This window comes from Ambystoma mexicanum, chromosome 13, assembly GCF_040938575.1.
Source record: "Ambystoma mexicanum isolate Mex_15411 chromosome 13, UKY_AmexF1_1, whole genome shotgun sequence".
In the NCBI taxonomy this organism is placed as follows: domain Eukaryota; kingdom Metazoa; phylum Chordata; class Amphibia; order Caudata; family Ambystomatidae; genus Ambystoma; species Ambystoma mexicanum.
Genome location: NC_090938.1, coordinates 62,451,706 through 62,474,299, shown reverse-complemented (window position 1 = coordinate 62,474,299; position 22,594 = coordinate 62,451,706). Strand labels below are relative to the sequence as shown.

Sequence of the window (22,594 nt, the reverse complement as noted above, 5' to 3'; positions counted from 1 at the left end):
AGAGATGTTGCTTGCCAGACCATGTACACTATGGAGGAACTATTAATTGAGGCCAGGCGTGTTCAGGCTCGAGATGCTCATGTCCAATGGCCAGAACATGAATTAACTGTGTTTGGAGAATACAGCAAAGTTGCATTGGACCATTGCTACAGTGCGACCGCACCACCACAAGAAGATGTTATTGAATGTATTGAAGATAGCTCTGAAGTAGTTGCAGATCAATTCACACAATCTACACCCGCCAAAAATTTGCCACCCAAAAACCTGTCGACATTGTTGTGTTCTCCCATCAATGTTGAAGTAAAAGATGTAGAAATGACAGAGAATGAACCAGCCGCAGCATCCATAGACGCATCAGAACTTGATATCAGCGATATTACTTTCCAATGTGTTGAAATCTCCGCAACGTCACAGGCCGAAACAACGTTGACGCAGGATGACAGTCTAATGAAAGCGAGCAAATACATTGTATTCGACAGTTGTTTGATGGAAATTATAAGTATGCTGAAATGTGTGCATTCCGTTAGAGGGAAAGTATGTGGGAAGCCATTGATTAATGTGACTCGTCAAATAAAAGGCAGTAACGTCAAAATAAATGCCGCCTGTAGATTAAATCATAGGTTCTCATGGTCTGCACAAACGATGCTGGGGAAAATGCCAGCAGGCAATCTACTGTGTGCAGCTGCATCACTTTTTAGTGGCTCCAGTTTTAGAAAGTTAGAGGCTTTCTTTCAGTTTGTGGGACTCCATTTCCTTTCTAAATCACTGTACTACATATACCAACGTGATTATCTGTTTCCGGCCATTAGTGATGCTTGGAAAATTGAACAATTGTCTCTAGTAAGTACATTCGAAGGGAAACGTTTCAGGCTTGCCGGCGATGGACAGTGCGACAGCCCTGGATTTTCTGCCAAGTAGTGCACCTACCACTTTCAGGACATGGATAGTAAGAAAATTGTGAGTTTGGTGGTCGTGCAGGTAACACAATGTACATCCTCAGTGGCCATGGAGAAACTAGGATTTATAAAATCAGTGGAATATCTACAATTAAGTGGAATGCACATCGACCTCATAGCCACGGACAGACATGTTTCAATTGCCAAGACAATGAGAGAGCAGTTCCCACATATTAATCATTAATTTGACGTATGGCATCTTGCTAAATCAATCAGTAAGAAAATCTCGGCTGCAGGAAAAAAAAAGGTTTTGAAAGTATTTTGCAGTGGTCCCATTCTATCACCAACCATCTTTGGTGGAGCTCAAAAACTTGTGAAGGGTCAGTGGAAATACTACTTGAAAAATGGCTGTCACTGATGCACCACTGTACCAACGTTCACCGCTGGACAGAAAATCAACATTTCCACCAATGTGAACATGGCCCTTTGTCCCCAGAGGAGGCACGGAAGAAGAAGTGGTTGATTCCATCTTCACTGACACACAAAGCCATTGAGAAGATTGTTTTCGACAAAACTCTATCAAGAGATTTGAGAGGACTGACAGAATTCTGTCACACAGGAGATTTGGAAGTGTTCCACAATATGTGCCTAAAGTACAGGCCAAAGCACTTGCATTTTAGCTTTTGGGGCATGAAACATCGCACTCTACTAGCGGACTTGGCCCATAACAGCAATGTCGGACGTGAACAATCTAGGACTAGGGGTAAAGTAAGGATGCCTCGCTACACTTAGGTGTTTTCAAAGCGAAGTAAGCAATGGGTGATCAAACCAGTCTATGATGAAATGCAGTTCGACTTTGTGAAAGGCCTTATTGTTGCTGTGTTAGAGAAGCACAGATATGGAATTTTGGATGTTTCTGTGCAGAGCAGTGATCCATTGCCACCAAACATTGCAACTGTGCCATGTCCACCAGAAGCACAGCTGGTTGTGAAGTACAAATCCCGGTTTAAATAATTGCAATACGATTGTTTTTTGTATAAAAAATTTTTAGTGTACAGTGTACCTGTATCCCTAACGCCTACCTTCACCATCATGGGTGGTGAACAAGCTGGGTGTCATCTTTGAATTCTCTCTATTCACCTCATATATGTGTATGTATATATTTTTCTCATGTCTTATCTCATGTAGATGTAAATGCTGCGCACTGTTGCGCACTGTTAACGGAGGGGAGGCTTGCGTATTGCAAATAATAAAACAAACAAACAAACAATAAATCTCCCTTTTAACTCAACTCCTGTGGTACTTTATACTTTCCCTGACCTTCCGCCAAAAATTAAATGTCTCCTTTTGGGCTGCAAAGCTCGCAGACAACGGGGACAAAATTGGGGGCCTTAGAGCGCGCCAAGCGGGCCGTGGCATTTGGGAGAGAAGCCAGTTTGCATTTGAACATTGAGGCGCACTACATAGAGGGATTCTAAACTTCAAGTTCTCACAGATGCCTTTACTACGTGATGTTGCAAATAAATAATGCGAAGGACAGCAGCTTTGATATTCAGCTCGCGCCCAGAAGAGGCCCACAAGTCGCACTGGAAGTATAATGGTCTATTGTTTTTTTACTTTGAGACGGACCATGCCGAAAGAACTACATTTGAAGGGGGTGCGCAATAACGTAAGAGACGATAAGGCAGAACATTCAGAAACTAGACCGAGTTTTAGTTCAGTATACGAAAAATCGTTGTCAAGAGCACGGTCCGTTTTACAGACTGCATTACAAAGAGACACAATGGAAATTTCAAATATAATGTGAGTAAATCTTTAGACGCTTTTATACCGGAATGAAGATTTAATGAATCGATGCATGAATAAATGAATGAATGAAGAGCTAGGAAAAGTAAGGAAAACATGTTTGTAGTGGGCACATGGGCATGCAGGTCCACTGGTCTCACCGATCTCGGTCCTTGGCCCAGCCACTTTTCCCTGCACTGCCTAGCTGCACTATGGGACTGTCTCTGTATCCTTCAGCCCCTTCTCTCAGCATTTAACTTGCACTTGCCACCAGCCGGCCCTATTATTTATCTTGTATTCGACTAACCATGTACAGCACTTTTACCCCCTCCCTCCTTCCCCATGCGCGATCAGAAAGACACCTGGCCTAGTAGGATCGTTGTCTGTCTGCCCTTGTTCCCCACCTGCCTCGTCGCGCCTTGAAACACTTGTGTATAGGCGCGTTACAAATCCCATATCATATATCATTTCATTCCACACGCATGTAGACTAACTGTCGTTTATCATTGTGTGTTGGCCTCGATTTATTTTGTTACTTTTCGCATTGATTTTAGTGCCGAACATACTCCATTGAACTATCCTTGCAAGCAAATAGTTTCTGATCGGCTGTAATAAATAAAATGAGTATTATTAATGAAGATCGGCTGGCGAGACTAATTATAATTTTTTTGTTTTCATAACAGGTATTTGCTCCCATTCTGCTACTGTCATCGGTTTGAGACAGCGGCAGACGGTTTCTTCGTGAGACACCTTCAGCTTCGTGTGAACAACTGAAGCACACTGACAATTTTATGGGACGATCGCCAAGGGCCCACATGCCCTTACGCTGTACTAGTGGCTAGAAGCAACATATCAAACTTTACGATGGACTAGTGCCTAGTTGATGGAACAGCCTTGCCATTCACCGTGCTTCCAAAGTGCTTCTTTTAATGAAAAGCAACACCCTGTGTACCATTGCGGATAAAGATAAAAGAAAATAAATGGCTTTCGGAGTTCATATGGCAATTGCTGAATATTCTCTAAACATGTAATGTCAAATAAATGTACTTTACCAAATGTACCGTGTTGTTGTTTGATTTTAAAGTACAGTTTCATATTCCGAATTGTGGCGCGCTGTGTTGTGAGATGGTCTGTGTTGGTTTCCGGGTTCTGTGTGAAGTCGCGTAGAAGACGACTGGGCGCGTTTGCCTACGCAGCACAGTAACGTCACGGAGAGAGGCGGGGAATATGAATGATTGGATAATGTCAGGCTCAGGGGTGGGGGAATTGATTTAGTGCCGCAGAAAGAGGTCAGCCAGGGCGATGCGGCAAGTGATAGGATTATCACAAAATGCCGGCTCCCTGGTGCCTGTTTTCACGTGCATTTAATGGACGAAAACTCGGGTAAGGTCCATAGGAAAGTTTTCTAAAATCGAGCCACTTAGGCTTAAAAAAACATGGCAGACCCGTAGGGACAATACATTTTTTTACTGGACCATGCCTTTAATTACAACCTGACTAGAGAAATATCAGAAAACAGTGAATGGGAATTACAGAGAACAACCAGTGACACTGACCTTCTAATGCCGGGCGCAGCGCGGCATGAAACCGAGGCTGATGCCTCGCTGCTAAGCGACTAGCAGCCTTTTTCTTCCACCTACATCCGCCGGCAGGCGGAAGCGCCGGCGGCCACACGAAGGCCCATACTAAGGCCCCTGTTTGCGCCGTGGAGCGTGAGGGAGCGCCATATGGTGATCCCCCAGATTTGACACCGGCCCGCCACGGTGGTGGTCACCGTTCCGCAGTACTTTCATCCCCAGTTGTTCTCGCACCCTTGCTCTTTCAGGACACACACGGAACAGCGTCTAGAAAGGCGCCACTCCACCGAAGGTACTGTACAAACTGTTTCCTGATTCCCCTACTATGTCGACCTCCATCCAGCCCGACCTGCAAACCTCCTCATAACACTAATTCTAAACGTGCATACTGTGTTTCAGCCACCCCTTGCAAAATTCGAATCTACCCACTATTTACTATTGTGTTATGCCTATGGTCCCATTCCTAGCTGTGCCTCAGATCTTGCCCCATCTGTATTTATGATTCCATTGTGCCGTGATTTTGTTGCCCACACTGCATTCTGATTCTAGTTGTGCCTCAGATCTTGCCCCATCTGTATTTATGATTCCATTGTGCCGTGATTTTGTTGCCCACACTGCATTCTGATTCTAGTTGTGCCTCAGATCTTGCCCCATCTGTATTTATGATTCCATTGTGCCGTGATTTTTGTTGCCCACACTGCACTCTGATTCTATTTGTGCCATGTGTAACGATACCCTCGCCATGCCTCATCCCCAATCCACCAGCTCACCAGCGGCCCCACTGGCATTCCTCTCCAACATTCCTCCTACTTACTTCCTACCATCTTTCTTCACTGAAAGCATCCCCACAACACGTCATCCTCCACCCAGCATGACCTCCTACACTAGACCCATCCACATCAGGAACCAACTCCTAGGTCTCCGTTCTAGACACCCTAGACTCACCCACCAAGCACCTCCCATCACTCTTAACACACCAAATACGCCAGCCCTTACAGTCAAAACACCCCTACCTAAACCTGCTATGCCGCTCCCCATCCCGGCTGCTCCACTCAACACCACCCCTACCTCAGCCCAACACACACACAACCTACAGTGTGCCCTCATTAATGCTAGATCCATCCCTGCCCATGCCACTGAAATTCACGAACTCCTAATTAACTTGGACCTCGACATCCTAGCCATCACCGAGACATGGCTGCACAGCGCTGCAGGGCCAGCCCTCAACCTTACTATCCCACAGGGGTACGCCATTATCCGGCAAGACCGCCTCTCCTCAGTAGGTGGTGGGGTAGCATTCATCCTGAAAGATCACCTCGAGGCCAGACAAATCACCTCCAATCTAGGTGACACCATAGACTCTCTAGCTATAAAAATTGCCCTCTCCCCTAACTCCACCATCACCTTCAACCTAGTCTACCGCCCGCCTGGCCCACTAATAGAGTTCCATGAGAACCTTGTACACCGCCTAACAGAAAACCTAAAACTCACCTCCAAAAGCATCCTTCTAGGTGACCTTAACCTGGGGTATAACGACAAAAAGGACAAGCCAGCTAAATCTCTTGCACTAGCCTTAAAAGAACTAGGCTTCGACCAAAAAATAACCTCACCCACACACAACAAAGGCCGTATCCTGGACTGGATAGCCGACCACAACTGTCACATCGACATTAGCTCCATCACCCCGACTCCTTGGTCAGATCACCACCTCATTCACTTCTTCATTCCCGCCGTATCTAACACAAACAAACCTAACCCCATCCCCCCCAGCACTGGCAAGATGTGTAAAAAATCTCACTAAAGATAAAATTACACCCCACCTTCACATCCTCTCCACAGACCTCAAGTTATCTGATCCATCAGAATTAGCAGATATCTACAAGAGCACCATAAGCACCGCCATTGACGCCATTGCCCCCCTGCAGACCAAAAAAGCCAAAACTATCAAACACTCAAATACCTGGTTCTCCACTGAACTCAAAGAACTCCGCTCACAGAAAAGAAAAGCACTAAACTCCTGGCAGAAATCGCCTTCCCCAGCCACCCTATCCTCCTACAAAAAAATCACTGCCCAATACAAAAAAGCCATAATCACAGCTAAATCAGTCTCCTATAACGAAAGAATTGCTAATGCAAGCTCCGAATCTAAAGAACTCTTCGCCATTTTCAACGAACTCACCACACCGGCCACCAAATCACAAGACATTGTTAAAGACCAAATCTGGTGCAACTCCATACAATCTGCCCTGTTAAATAAAATTGAACTCCTACAAACAAAAATTAAGGAGCACCACAAAAACCTATCACTGCACCTCAAATCTCCCACCACCACGAGCCACATGCCCACCCCCAGCTCGGGGACCCCATCCACCAAAGCCCCCACCACCCCGTTCAAATTCAGGGAAGTCACAGAACACGAAGTTATTGAGGTAATGAACAAGATCAAACCTTCCAATTGTAAAGGAGATCCCTGCCCCGCCAGTCTGATCAAAGACTGCACTGAAACACTCGCCCCCTTCCTTAAATCATTCATTAATGCCTCTTTCAATACCAATACTGTCCCTGACAGTCTAAAAGAAGCCTGGGTGCGCCCGCTTCTAAAAAAAACCACCCTCGACCCAGAAGTAGCTACCAACTACAGGCCCATCACCACTGTGCCTTTCCTGCTCAAGATTCTTGATAAAATTGCCTACACACAAATCCAGGATTATCTCGAAACCAACCATATTCTAGGCAAAAGACAGTCAGGCTTCCGACCAGGTCACGGAACAGAGTCAGCCTTACTTGATCTGAAAATACAACTTGCAGACACTATGGATAAAGGCAAACCGGCACTCCTTCTCCTACTGGATCTATCTGCCGCCTTTGACCTTGTCAACCACGATATCCTAGGCATGCACCTAAAAAATGAAGCACACTTCTCCCCGGAAGCCATTGCATGGGTGGCCTCATTCCTAAAAGGCAGACTCATGAAAGTCTTCTCAGACACTGCCTCGGCAACCCCTACTACCATCCACTGCGGCGTCCCCCAAGGCTCCTGCACCGCCCCCACTCTCTACAATATATTCACCCTTCCTCTCTTCAATGACCTCGACTGTCGTAACATAGCGTACACCAACTACGCAGACGATACACAGGTACTACTCCCGCTAACTGGGACCTACGAAGAAGATGCAACAGCACTAACCAAAATCTACACAGCCATCCAAACTTGGATGGCGGCCAACGGCCTCTGCTTAAACGGGGACAAAACCGAAATCCTCATAGTAGGGACCAATGAAATTCTCAACAAACTCCCCCCCCAATACAAATCCTTCAACATCGACAACTCCACCATCACAGTCTCCAAGACTGTTAAAACCTTAGGTGTTCACCTAGATGCCTCACTATCTATGTCTCGCCAGGTCAACGCCATAGCCTCTTCCTCAGCACTCACCACCAAGGTGATAAATGCTGTCAAGCCTTTTCTCTCCACTAAAAACTGCCTGTCCATCGCCAGAGCCACTATAGGTACAAAAATAGACTACTGTAATGCCCTGTTCCTAGGCACCTCCGCCCACAACCTATAAAAACTCCAAATCACGCAAAACAACGCGCTCCGGGCAGCGCTGTCCATTCCAAAAAGAGAACACATCTCGCAAGCAAGGAAAGATGCTCACTGGCTACCCGTGAAGGAACGCATACTTTTCAAAGCCATGACCATCACACATAGATGCCTCTCCCTGGATGCCCCACCCTATCTCGCAGAAAGAATCACACCGAAAGCCTCCATCAGACCCACCAGAGCTCACCGCACCAACATGATTGATGTCCCCACGTTTCAAAGATCCAGGGCGGGAGGAACCAGCTTCCAACACCTCGCACCTAAAAACTGGAACTCCTTACCTACCTCACTAAGGAACGAAAAATCATACCACACCTTCCGTAAAAACCTCAAAACCCTCCTATTCCGCTAAAAGTCCTCCACATGCACATTCATGCTTGCATTGTAACCACAGCATAGCATAACCCCTAAGCTCAATGTTTATTACCAATGTGAAACGTACTCTGTAACTCGGTTTACATCTGTAAACATATTCCTATGTTTGTGTTCAAGACTAAGTCTGCTGTAACAGCGCCACGATGCCCCAGGGCAGTTTTGTGCGCTTTATAAATGCAAATAAATAAAAAATAAAAACTGCTACCCTTCCAAAAATAAAACCACTCAAGAACACTCGGAGAGTCGTCTGTTCAACGTGCTACTATGTGTGAGTGAAAAAAGGATTGGAAGTAGAACGTGAGTGACTAGCTTCAGCAGGAAGGTGCCTTTGAGGAACCTTAAAACAATGCCACAATAAGATACTCTCAATACCTAAGGCACTTTTCAAGAAAACAACACGTGTGTGGAAAGGTTGCCGAGTAAGGTTGCTGTGACTGGAAACTCCCAATACGCTATGGCACGCTTCAATGAGACAACAAGTGTGTGGAACCGTTCGCCGTGTAAAAATGCTTTGACTGGAAAACTCAACACACAATGGCACACTTCAAGGAAACAACATGTGTGTGGAAACGTTTGCTACACAAAAGTGCAGTAATTGGAAAACTCTCAAAATACACTATGGCACACTTCAAGGAAACAACAAATGTGAGGAAATACTTGCTGCGAGAAAATGCTCTGACTGGAAAAATACCTTAAGCACCTAACGCACTTCAAAGGCAGCCGAGAATCAGTCAGGAGCTAGCTGTGACTGGAACAGCTGACTGACAGGAATTACGAACGAGGACTCTGAACTGCAGAATTAATGCTGTGACGGAAACCTGGAAACTAAACCAAACGTAATCAGGGAAATGCTAAAACTGAGGTGCTGAGGAAACTGTGGAAGTTACAGGCAAGTTATAACGGAGACAGAGCGGACCGTGATAAGCGTTAACTGCAAAAGCAGAAAGACGCGAAGCGCGGAGCACTCGAGTGGAGGGGCTTAAGTATGGAGTTAGAAAGAATGCCTGGACCCAAACAGTGACTTCAGGAACAAATGAGGCAGCCATGTTTGGAAGTCAGGAAGTGTCTCCCTTGCCTGCTCCTTCACCATTGAGTCTGTGCTCCATCCATGAATGGTAGATGCAGGACCAGGTTTTCTTGGGGCTTCTGTTGGGAGTTTTGGCCGTGATCATGACAATGCGGGAGTTTGTCACACTTAGCGTCTGATAAAGAGTGTTTTGCAATACATATTATATGCAAGGACTGTGGTGTGAGACGGCATATTGCCTGATGTTGAAGAAATTTTATTTCTGGTCCAAGTCAAGTACAGGAGGTCAGTGCGGATTATGAGGATGAACCTTACAGTGAAAATGGAAGAGAACAGTGTTTTCTGTGAACGCCATTGATGGCAAGATAAAAAAGAAAAAGCCTTATGTCATTGTGTTGGTTGGAGGAGTGCCTGTATCGATGCTTATAGATAGTGGAGCAGATTACACATTGATAAGTGTACAAGTGTGGAAGGAGAAGTTTGATTGTTGCACTTTGTGGGAGAATTCTGTCAGAGCAAATGCATATGATGATGCATTTGCTCTGATCTCCATAGAGATCATAGGAAGTTTTGAAGCCGAACTACAATTTAAACACAGGAAATCTACAGGGACCATATATGTTACCAATAGAGGGGGATAGTTGCTTTTGTGGAGCAACCAAGCTGAATTAAAAATAAGGCTTGAGGCAAGCAATCCGGATCAAGTATTGTCTGTGCAGAGTGAAGGCACTACTGATGTACATTTGGATACCAGCTCTAACAAGTTGGGATGTTTGAAGGGGTTTGTGCACAAAATTCGATTAAAGAGGGGTGCTGTTCCCAAGGTTGCAAAATTGCGTATCATTCCCCTTGCTCTCAGAGAAGACGTGGAAAAGGAATTGAAGAGGATGGAAAGTGATGGGAGTTATTGAAAGGATAGATGCGTCAGAGTGGGTTAGTCCCATAGTGGTGGTCATGAAAACCAATGGATCATTGAGATTATGCATCGATTTTAGGCATTTGAATAGTATGGTTGTGGCGGACAGGTTTCCTTTACCTAGAATAGATGACATACTGGTGGGAGTGTCTGGCTCCAAGGTGTTTTCCATTCTAGACTTAAAATCAGCCTACCATCAAGTAGAGTTATATGCTGATTCTAGGGACCTCACAGCTTTCATCACACCAATTGGGCTATTCAGATTTGCTCATATGCCGTTTGGGTTGGTTTTGGCAGCGAGTGTTTTTCAGGGTATAATGCACAGATTGCTTGGGGGAGAGAAAGGCGTTATGTGTTAGCAAGATGATGTTCTTGTGTGTGGGAGCAATGAGGTGGAACATGATGAGCGGTTAAAGAGAGTTTTAGACATATTGAAAGAAGCAGGTCTCACAGTAGCTTTGGAAAAGTGTATATTCAAGGCCAACAAAGTGGTTTATTTAGGCCATGAGATAACAGGCGAGGGTGTCAAACCCAAAGAGGAAGCCATAGAAGCCATAAGAAGGATGGAAGCGCGCAAGTCAAAGGGGGATGTTTTGTCTTTTCTTGGTCTAGTAGAATTCTATGGTAAATTTATCAGAGGTTTATCGGAAATGTCAAGGAACATGAGAATGCTTACTCGCAAGGGAGTTTTTTTTAAATGGAATGATCACTGTAAGGAAGAATTTGAAAGGATAAAAATGTCCATTCTCAATGCACTTATATTGAAGATTTTTGAAGAAGGGAAACGTAAATTGCTGTTCATGGATGCCAGTGACTATGGCATTGGTGCCGTACTCATGCGAGAGGATCATGTTGGTTTACATACGGTGGCATTTGCATCCAGATCACCAAAGTGACCAGAAGGTAGATATTCTGTGGTGGAAAAAGAAGCCCTAGCATGTGACAATTTAACAGATTTCTGTGGGGCAGGGAGTTCACGATTTGCACTGACCATAAACCCTTGGTTGGGATTTTTACTAAAGCTGGTTTGGAAGGAGTGTCGAGGCGCTTCATGAAGTGGGTAACGGCACTGCAAGGTTTACAATTTACCATGCTTCATGTTAATGGTGAGACCAATGTGGTCGCAGATGCCTTATCTAGATCGGTTCAGAGAGAAGTTCAAACTGGTGATAATTATTCATGTTCTGAGGAGAGTGCAGAGATATTTCAATTACATGAGACATTGAAAAAGAATGATGGGGACACTGCTTGTAGTGAAGATGCTGTTTATCAAAGACTGTTGACATTGGTGATGGATGGGAAGATAAAGAATTATAGTGGTTATATGGGTGGATTTGCCAGGGTGAAGGAAGAATTATGGGCTCAGAATGGCTATTTAAATAGGGGACATCAGATGGTTGCACCATCTGGTATGAGAACATTGATACTAGATTTGGCCCATGTGGGACACTTAGGGCTTGCTAGAACAAAGGGTTTGGTGAGGTCTGAGTTTTGGTGGCCCGGGGTTGATAGAGATACAGAGGAACACGTCAAAGATTGTGTGGAATGTGTGGAGGGAAATAAAGGACTCAGAGTGCAGAAGGTGCCTATGATAGTGAGAGAATATCCCCGAGTTCCGTGGGATGGAATTGCTTTAGATCTCTTGGGTCCATTTAACACTGGAGGTGGAAGGGATAGCTACTTGTTGGTGGTTATGGATTTATTGTCGAAATGGCCTGACGTTTGTGTATTAAAAGACATTTCCAGCAGCAGCATTATGTAATTTATGGAAGTTATTCTGGAGAGAAGGATTTCCTAGTAAATGTTTATCTGACAATGGTTCCCAACTGGTGTCTAAGGAATTTAGAGGCTTTTTGAGTAAACATGGGATAGAGCAAGTCAACACGTCCTTATACCACCCCCAGAGCAATGGGTGCGTAGAACGCTGCAACAGAACTCTGATGGAGGCCATTAGGATTGCGGTTGCCACTGGTGGGGATTGGATAAGGACAGTGATGGAACAAACATTCCAGTACAGGCTAGCTCCCCACAGTGTCACAGGTGTATCCCCGTTTGAGGTACTGAGGGGAAGAAGGCCCAATTCACACATATGTCCTGGCTGGATGGGTAGGTCTAAGCTAGTCGGAGTAGATTTGGAAAATGCGAGAGGGAAAATTCTTGATTCTGGGGCCAAATCTAAAGTGCAATATGTTCAAAAGAATTGCTGTAGAGAATTTAAAGTGGAGGAGGGCGACTGGATTAAGGTCAAACTTCCTACCAAAGTGCGCAAAGGAGCCTCGTTATTTTCTGAGCCCAAACAAGTTGTTAAGGACTTAGGTTCTTCAGTGTTAGTCAAAGGAGGTGGCGTCTGGAACAAGGAGAGAGTGGCTCTTTTCCGGCCAGTCAAGGAGAAGTATGTGAGTGGAAGTGGGCGAGAATGAGTGGAAGACTTATCGCTTTGGATTTATTTTTCTTTTTTTTCATGTGTTTCAGGAGAAGTAATATATTAACATTGTATAGTATTAGTTATTGCAACATTGTATCCACATTGCATCCATTTGTGGAAACTATTTTTCTCTTTTCCTCTTTAGCATATTAGTGAATGAATGTACTCCTGACATTTTGTATTTCATGGTTAAGGAGAGGAGGTGTTAGGATGGGTAACATTGTATGCACATTGCATCCCTTTGTGGAATCTATTCCATCATCATTAGAATGCAGCTGAACAACTGTGCATCATGATACTTAGTTACTGTAGAACCTAGAGGCTAGTTACTGTTGAAGGTTCTAGGTTCTAGAGTGTGTGGAGGAAGGACAGTGAAGGGAGGAGGACGGTAGTGCTGCCCCTGGCTGGGGGTCGTTCTCCTTGGAGATTGAACCTATAACAAATAAAAGGTGTTGGAAGCTTCCGCAGAGTCTCCACGTGTATCCTTCCAACATAACAGTGACCCTATTTTCCTGTAACCCCTAAACTTCCTTGCAGAAAAGGGGTGTCCTTGGTCCCAAAACAAGAATCCCAAAAATCCTGCTTTTCATTTGAATGTGTGTGTTCCCAAATGGATTTTCGAATTGATTTTCATTTCCAAAACCCTGCCTTTCAAATTTAAAAGCCAAACGAAATTCCCTATATGTTCATAGTCCTCTAAAACTTGCCTTTGAACGGAGGGGTGTCACATATAACTGATGCCAGAGAGTATTGAGGGTGGGGGGTTGCCGGGAGAAAGGAGCAAATGATTTTAAATGACTGTGTTTTCAAGCTTTCCTATGTGTTCATATGCGATATGCACTGCGATTAAAAATAAGCTTGTGTTCATTGAAATTGAAATGTTATTCAGAAATATCTGCTAGTGAATGCGAATACGTAAATTACATATGTGCTGAAGTTATTGTGTGGTGTCACAGAGTTGGTAGCTTGTGTTATTGTGGTGTAGCTATTATTAATTGTGCAACCTAAATAAAATTATATTTCTACTTCTATATACCGGCCTGGTTCCTGGGTTATTGGTGGCACAGGGGCTAGAAGCTGATTGTTATTATACAGGTTGGAAACCTGACCAAGTCTGAATCTGTTAAGCATTTTACTGTGCGACACCTTGATTGGAGAAGGAAGGAACTCCCTGAGTTGAGAGTGGCCGTCCAATAATCGTTACATCTGGACGAGGGATGCATCAGATGGTGAGAGTGAAATATTTGGTGCCCTAATAAGCATACTTTCTTAGGGAAGAGGTCTATCAGTTGTAGGGGTGGGTGTAAATAATGCTCTGGCCACTTGATTTGCGCCCACTCACATGGAGACCTGCTATCCAGCATCATCACCTACATACTATACGTGCCTCGTGCAGGACAGAAAATGTAGTAAATGATGACCCTACATGAATACATTGTCTACCACTGAACGAATTCACTTACAGTAAACCAGACCTGCAAAAAGAACACCACCATGAAGGACCGGTCGCCTGGGCAGAAGCCTTCTTGGCTTCTGGCGCAGAGTACGTTGCAAGCACAGCAACAACAGGGGGCATAAAGTGATCAAGACAACCACAGGATGCAGTGCGAGTTTAGATTCATGTGAGAGAGATCAAGTTCGTCTGATTTCATTGAGCCATCAGTTACACAGGCAGAAAGTGGGCCCCCAAAGCTATTGAAGAACAAAACGTAGGCAGCCAAGTCTCAAAAATAAGCAAAAAGCTCTTAGCAGAGAGTGAATTCATGATGTAAATATCAAGTTTAAAGTTTAGTGAATGTGTTTCGGCACTGAAAAAAAGCCTTCTTCTTGGGTCTTAAACTTTCCACTATCTATGCCAAAGAGGGTCAATTTGGAGGGTGGTGTTTGTTCAGCATATATTCAGCTGCCTTGCAAGCATTCGCACAGAAAAGGGTTTCAATCGCTGAGAGCTATTTTTCTCCTGCTTGAAGAGTAGAAGAGCCTGGTTAAATTGATACTGATAGCTACTAAGAGCTCCTTTTGACTTCACATGCCACCTGGTGCCATACAAACATACCTATGTTAAAATAGTCTGTGTGTTTGGGGATTGCATGAAGGAGAATGACGACCCATAAAGAAGAGATATAAAGCAAAATGTTTCATATATAATGGACAAAGCTTATAGTTTGCTCCTGCTGATGGACTAAGGCCATGTCTGCAGGAGTTTCCTTTACTTTCATACCTGCAGGACCTTTAGCAGAAGTTGTGTCTTGGGATGAGCTCTTCCCAAAAATATTTCCATGTCCTTTAGAGCTTCTTGGAGGGTCTCCATTGCTTTAGGGATCCTGCCCTGCTCAAGCAGCAAAATGCCAATTTCCATTAACTTCAGAGGATAGTTGGTGAGCATTGCTGGGGCGTACAGTCTGTAGGGTTCCAAAGTTCTTGTGCCATGGTGCAACGCTTCTGCCTGCAGGTTCAGAGTCACACAGGCTTGCATGGCACATTCAAGGATTTCAAGCTGGTAGACATTCTCGTCGGGAACCCGCCCTGCATTTCTTGCAATCTGAGCCCTACACAGAGACAGACTTGCCGCCCACTGTTCGTTTTCTTGCAACTCTCGCACTTTGGAAATCAAGGCCTTGGTCTCGTTTGAAGCCTCTTGGTCACCAGCCAGCATCGTGTCATCGTTGTCCTGTGTGAGACATCGATGGCAGTCACACTCAAAGAAATACTTGCGCCTCAGGGACTTCTGACGCTCTACAGTGCACATGAGACATTCAGTGTAGGTGATGGTCAGCTCCTCACCAGTCTGGATAGTCCTGATTGCGCGGAGATGGAAGTGACGCCCCATAAAAATACCTGTGCAGTTTGGCTGACAGCTGTGGTTCAACAGAGACATGCTCGGGTACAAGCCAACCGCAGCTGACAGCATCATTTCGTTAGTGATGATAAAACCATTGCAGACCTCCTTAGCAAAGAAGTCAGCAATGTTTAGGTTGTCTGTCAAGTGCAAAGGGTCCAGGTTTTCTCTTCTCAGGTAGTTTTTCAACATCTCTCCAAAGAGTTGATAGTCCATTTGATCTTCTCCGCTCAGGTTTTCGAAATGTCCCTTAAGTTCAGCCATAGAATAGAGCTCTTCAGAAGGACAAGGGGACTTTCGGAGCATCTTCACAAGGATTCTGAAAACTAGTCTGAAAAGAGCAGTGCCAAATCCAGGGTCCTTTAGGCATTTGCACTCAGACTTGTGGTCCGGCCAGGCTTGCGCCTGGCATTGTTTGCTGCAATATTTGGCAAACTTGCAGCGAGAGCACTGAAGCAGGTGGCCTGTGGAACAGAGGCAGGCCTCACATACATGTCCGAATCCAGTATTGCTGACGGTGTAGGCATAAGGCTCTGCGACGTATAGCTCTTCGCCTGGTATACACGGCACAGTAGCCCGCAGGCCATTTCCTTTTCCGGCACTCTGGAAACGCTCTACCTTGCACGCCATCACAAACAGGTACTCTCTAGTGATTGGTCAGGAGATGCGCAGGGAGTTGACCTGCACAGGCTTGGAGCCTTCAGATGTCAGTCTGCTAAAAAGGTAGATGCTTTAGTCTGATGTTGCCGCCATCGTGTCGTTTTATGATTGACTCAGGCACAGTGAGGTGAAAGGACAATGGGTGATATGTTCGATGCAGTCTCTGGGAAGAAGAAAGAAAGCCAAGTCACCATTAATATGCAAATGACAAGCAAAAAAACAAGGGCACCTGCAGTGAACATTAGTTAACCAGTAAGTCCAGACCTACTACTGAGGATAAATGGTCAAGTGATTTTGTGCTGAATAAAGATAACAATTTGTTTCCAAACAGCACGTGCCACCACTATTCTTGATGTAGTGTAGCACTATAAAGAGCTTCTGCTTTTACTCACTGTAATGGTACTCTATCAGATGCATAAGAATGGAGAAATGGGCCATGCATCGGGGTGGCAACAGGTACAATGCTTAACTTTGAACTATGGGACTGGCTGTTATTAGTGCAAACCAAGTGCTTATAACTAATGTACTCATATGTTATACAACTGAGATTGCCCAATAGGAGATATATGCTTTCTAGTAAAGGTTGAAATGCATGTACTCAAACACACACACACACGCACACAGCTGTTTCTGCGCTACAAGCGGTGTTGTCAGTGTGGGTGCAGCTGTTTGCTCAAACACAGCCTCATTGGAATGCAGTGTGCTAAAGAGCTATGAGGAGGGGCAGACTGCACTACATGGAGGCCTTATCATGGTGTTCTCATATACATGGGGCAGCATGAAGGTGTGGTGGTGGATGGTGTCTTGTATTGCTGTCCTTGCTGAACCCATTGTGCATGTGCAGCTTTATTATTATTACAGTAGTTAATGTGCATAGACCTAGCTTCAGGAACAACAGAGCGCTTTACAATCAGAGGGGGGAGAACATTGTGAGGGAAGCAGAGAAAAAGGGAGTGAGGAGCTAACACAGGAGGGCAGGCAAGCAATTGACAGCAAGGGATCTTCTAGCAACCAGGGGAGGAGACAGTGGGGTGCAGATCACGCAGCCTCAGTTAGGGTGGGGACACGAGGTGAGGGGTTTGTGGACCCAGGGGTCAGGGAGGAACCATTCCTTGAAGAGGAAGGTCTTGAGCACTTTTCTGAACTGTGGGAGCGATGAGGCAAGTCCGATGTTGGCGGAGAGGAGGTTCCAGAGTCTTGGGGCATAGACAGAGAAGGCCTATATTCCTGTTCTTTCCTTCCTGCACTGGCAGAGATCCAGTCTGCACATGTCCTTGCACTACCGCTGCCTCTTTAGAGTAAAGCATACACTCATAGAGAACAATTTCAAGTTGCAAGCCACTAGCCAGACATCAAAAGTCATTTGCCACCTCAATTCTATACATATACACCACACCATTTCATACACGCCACGTGATTATTGACGTGGTGAATGCACATTTTTCGCCCTGTATACTGATGCTAACTGTGCTGTATCTGGGGTTTGTAAATGGAGCTTGCACTTCTTCAATCTGTACTCTACAGGTAAGAGGCAGCAGTGAAAGGGTGTGCGTGAACTTGTGTCTGTTGGAAGCATGCACTTGAGTTGCGTACCAGTGTGGTACTTGGACTACTGCTACCTGCACTGTATCTGCTTCAACCTATTAACGAGGTCAATGTCTTGATTACTGAAATAAAGGACCTCTTGTTTGCTATTGAGGGCGGGGTTAATATCTCTACAAAGAAAGTAATGAAACCAAATTGCATTGTTGCAGGCATAGACTCAGAGATGCATCTCATTGGCATTGCTGAGGATACTCCAGTAAAAGTAAAGATGGCCGGGGCCGAGGGTAACCCTGCTCAAGGGCAGCCGGTTGGGCTATTAAAGGAACCCCTAGATGTATACGAGACAAAAAGAAGGACACACCAAGAGGTGGGAAAGATATCTCCTACCCGTAGGGAGTATAAATATGGAGACCAGCAGCATGCCATGTGTCATTGAGTACTGTGCGAAAGTAGCAAGTGTGAGTGCTCCATTGGAAGTGCCCTTAACTAGCAACCTCCTGATCGACTTTGAGGTGGCCATGGGTTCAAACAATAAATTCTTCCTTGATACCAACCCTAAACAGATTCTCATCTTTAGAGGACCTGGACTTGGGTCAGAACCCTGAGGGCGATCCTACTACCAGAGTGAGCAGGCCTGAAGAGTTAAAACCTGGGCTGAGAATAAAGCCCTGCCCAAAGGAAGTTCACAAAAACAGAATAAAGGGTATCCCCGGCAAGACAGGAATATCTAAAACCAAAAGGGCTAGAGCACGCTTGAGAGGATGAGGCGCACATCAGCAGTGATATCTCTGGCAAACTAAGCAACCTCAGTAAATTAGTGTACCAGCTAAAGGCCAGTGTCAGCGAGCTGAAGAAAGAGGTGGGAGATCTACATGGCAAGTACCTCAGAACACATTTACCAGCCAACACCAAAGTGAACTTAACTGATAGAGGTCGAGGGGTTGATAACGGCTGTAACCTTGGCACAAGAGGAAGCTAAATGAAGTAGACAGGAACAACAACAGCCAGAAGAGATAGACTGTGAAGGCAAAAGAGAATAAGAGGTGGGCTGATCCGATTGTGGATGTTATTAAACAATACGAGGAGACTGGTAGCCACGTTTGCCCGAACAGTCAGCCCTCAACCTGCAGAATCCCAGCTGCCACCTCCCCATCTAGGGCATTAAGAGGTAGACACCCAGATAGGCCCAACAGACAAGACGCACTGGTGGGTTGGCCTCCTCGATGAGGTTCCCAGAACATCGGACCACAAATCACTTTGTAGTAATGTACAATGTCCCAAGACTGGTTGAGGGCTCGTTTGAGAACCAAGAGGCTCTAATTAATAAGACTCTCCACTGGATTCATCATAAAAAAGGTTGCCCTTCCATCTTATAAGATGATATTGTTAAATGCATCTGGAAATAAATGTCCAATAGCCCCCAGGATTACATACAGATGTTACTGACTGGGTAGGAGCTTGTCCAGGGACTGCTATCAATAGAGCTGCAGGTCTAGCTGTGTACTATGGTCCCAAATTGTACTGAGGCCGGCAGTTCCCCAGACAGATGTCGAATATTGATACGATGCCCTGTGGAATAAGGAAATTAAATATCCAGTGGGACCTCAGGAGTTCAACTTCCATCGGGACTGTGAGAAACCTAAGGGTGTTCTCCCTAAGAAACCCCGGGGATCCAACACCAAGGTGGTCAGGGGAGGTCAAACGAGGGAGGATCATCTGTGTGGAGAACCTCTGGGGACATTGGGGCGAGCACCATTAGGCGAGACATGCTATTCCTCCTCCCCACTTCCAATGCCCTCACCTGATATCCCCTCAGCTTTCGTGGGAGTTTGTCATTCTACCTCAACCTCATCCCGACCATGTCCTTCTTGGTGCAGAACCATTTCTACACATACAAAGTCCCCCACCACTATTCTCAATTCCACACTCAAAGTCGGAACCCTTTCAAGCTAATTTTTCCAACCCATTATACTAACCACTCCCATAATCATCACCCTTCCTACCCTGATACTTTCAGTCATTCTTCTCTACCTTCTTCTGATTATTGTTTCCCGAATTTCCAGCTTGCTTTGACAAAACACTACCATTCCCACAATCCACCTTAATCATCTCACCAACCCTACAAACTCACCTTTCTGAGTTAACCAATAAACCCCTTTCTTATGACACCTTTCCCCCATCGTACCTTGCAGGATATCTGAAAACTCTAGCCCCCGCTTTCCTCGACACGAGCACTCTCTTACACTGTGACAAACAACGGACTAATACTATAACTGTTTATCTGAAATGTCCTAACGCAAGGGCCAGGCAGAGTCAGGCAATTGACAGTAATCACATACACCTGACAACCCTTTACTTTCCCAACAGGGATAAAAGGTGGAGCACGAAAGCACACTTCGAGCAAGGACGAACGAGCGAGGAGACAGCTACACCAAACAGGCAGTTCAAACGGAGAAGGAAAGCGGTGAGACCTGGAAGGACGGCGAAGGGGGAGTTGCCCTTGCCCTTTTCACCTCAGACCTGCAAAGCCTACAAAAGGGAAATTATAGGACCGGGAGCTACAGCTGGCGTGCGATGCAGGAGACCTCAATGGTACACAGGGACCTCCCGATTTGATAATGCAGGCGGAGAGGCAAGCTGGCTACCGTGGTACTATCCTTGACTCCAGAGAACAAAGAAGCCAGGGGGTTCAGCACAGCCGATGAGTCAGAAGAAACTTACAGTAAGCCGAACTGTGTTAAGCCCAAGGTTGCAAGTGGCAGCAATTTTGAACGCAAGGAATCCAAAAGACAAGTAACTTGTTTGTGTGGTTGAACTGTAGAGAAAACCAGTTGAGTCCAATGCCACGTGGGTGCTCATTCAAAAAAGACTGACTGGGACCTAGTCTTTGAAACTACAAGAACCAGAAGCCCTGGGAAAGGGTGGCGTGAGGCGTCAGAGTGGTCCTATAAGGGACAGGTTAAATCCCTTATACAATCAAAAGTCTCTGACCCGTAGCCAGAGGAAAGCTATCGTAAGGGAACCCAGCTTTCCAAGAAGATGGTTAACTGTGTAATAAAGGCAAGTGTGAACCTGACACAGGGATGCCGTGAGAAAGCTAGGTGAAGGAAAACCGTGGTGTCTGATGAAAATGAGCAATGCATGAACTGTGTTAAAATACATGAACTGTGTTAAAGAAAGGCTGTAGTGAATCCGATGGAGTGAGGCCCAAAACTTCGAGAAGGATCCTAGCCCGGCGGAGGGAGATCCTGTGGCGAAGTGCAATTGGCCAAGGTGCAAGATCACTGAGAGAACTTTTTGTTTGTTTGTCATTGTGAAACACCACAGGCCTTCTAAGGCAAGAGACATTTGAAAGGAGACTTAGCCTCTGAAGATTTTGATATCATTGAACCTGAACTGTGAACCTCGTGCTGACGAGGCCCAGGAATGTGCTGTGCGCAGAAGTCCTGTCGTGTCCCGTGCTTCAAACGCGGGGAAGGGAGACCCAGCCTTACCATCCTGACTTTCATTTTGTGGATACTTCTTTTTTTTCTGGTGAAAATTATCCCACACTCTTTTTGTAATTTAGCAGTAAGGAATCAGTAATCGTTTCTTTTTAGTATAGGTCCTTTTTGTTTGGCAAGACGCTATTAGGAATGCCTTATTATTTGATGGTCGTAGCTTGCTCCCATTCTAGATTTAGATTAGGCGTTTATCTCACCCATTATAAAGTTCAATAAACACCCTTGAACTGTGATCAATTGTGGTTGTCTTACTGCTGCCACCGTGAGTTCCTTACAGGACCCTGCCCCAATGACTGTTGCAACAATGGCAATAGCACTGATGTGAAATTAGGCAAATGGAGAGGTCTCCCCAGTCGAACTGAGGGGAGCGAGCGGCCGTGAAACGATATCATGTGTGCCACGACCAACCCGTGGCCACCTATGGTGGCGATCAAGCCGATCTACGGGAGTCAGTGGTACACATTTTATCCTAGAACATCACAGGGCTGGCCAGGAATATGATAAGACAGCCAATGACTGGATTTTGTAGGAGGGTATACAATCAATGGTCTTCAGGAGACCAGGGCAATAGAGGTAACCCCTCTCCAGGGCTACACAATGTTTGAGATCCCAACAGTTAAGGGAAGGCAGGGGAGAGAGAGTGGGGCCTTTTAATATGGATTGAAGCTTCTCTAGACAATGAAGCAGAACAGATTGATACCACATGTATGGAGCTATTGTGGCTTTCCTTGACTACTAGGGATGGATCTGAAATATTTTTAATCAATGTGTACAATAAACCAGGTCAAGATAAAGAACTCAAATTGTTTGATCTTCTTAAGGATAGAGTTAATATCTGAAGAATGAAACATCCAAGCAGCCCGTAGGTACTCATCACTGGGGATTTTAACCTCCAATATGAGCCACTGTCACTGACCAATGGTATTTGTGAGGATGAGGATAAGATTCTGAAATGTGGAAAGCCGCTTTGCTGCACTCCCCAGGTGGTCTAAAAAGAACGGCATTGTGCTTGCAAATATCTGTATGTCTTGAAAAATGTGAGCATGCAATGGGAGGTTTGCTGGAGACTGACCAGCCAAATATACATATGTGAATGGCCCTCAAGCCTCGGTAATAGATTGCATCTTGGTAAATTTGGAAATATTGTCCCAGACTATTGAGTTTTTAGCGCTCGAAAGGGTGGAGGGTGACCACCGGCCATAGACTCTGAGGATGGCCCCCAATTGTTTGGGCTGGTGTGGGTGAGTAAACCACTAGATAATGTAGCAGTGAGGCTATCCGGATATGCAAGAAAAGCAGTTAAGGTGGCCAAAATCAACACAACTGAGAAAGTGGCTGCTACCTACGAATCTATCCTCCCAACACTAGAAAGTGCTTTGCTAGGTGTAGGTGATGGTGGGTCACCCTCACATGTATTAAAGTCACATGCAATGTTTGTGGAC

General features: G+C 45.3%; 1 protein-coding gene across 3 annotated transcripts in view; it reads right to left on the bottom strand.

Moving 5' to 3' along the window:
* LOC138520861 (histone-lysine N-methyltransferase SMYD3-like) overlaps positions 1–22,594 on the bottom strand; it is an 87,835-nt gene that overhangs the window by 39,587 nt on the left and 25,654 nt on the right. For all 3 annotated transcript variants that reach the window (XM_069633269.1, XM_069633271.1, XM_069633270.1), the window contains exon 2: positions 14,827–16,267. In XM_069633269.1, the coding sequence (XP_069489370.1) occupies positions 14,827–16,074 (1,248 nt within the window). In that variant the 5' untranslated portion in view covers positions 16,075–16,267. The remainder of the gene's footprint in view (positions 1–14,826; positions 16,268–22,594) is intronic.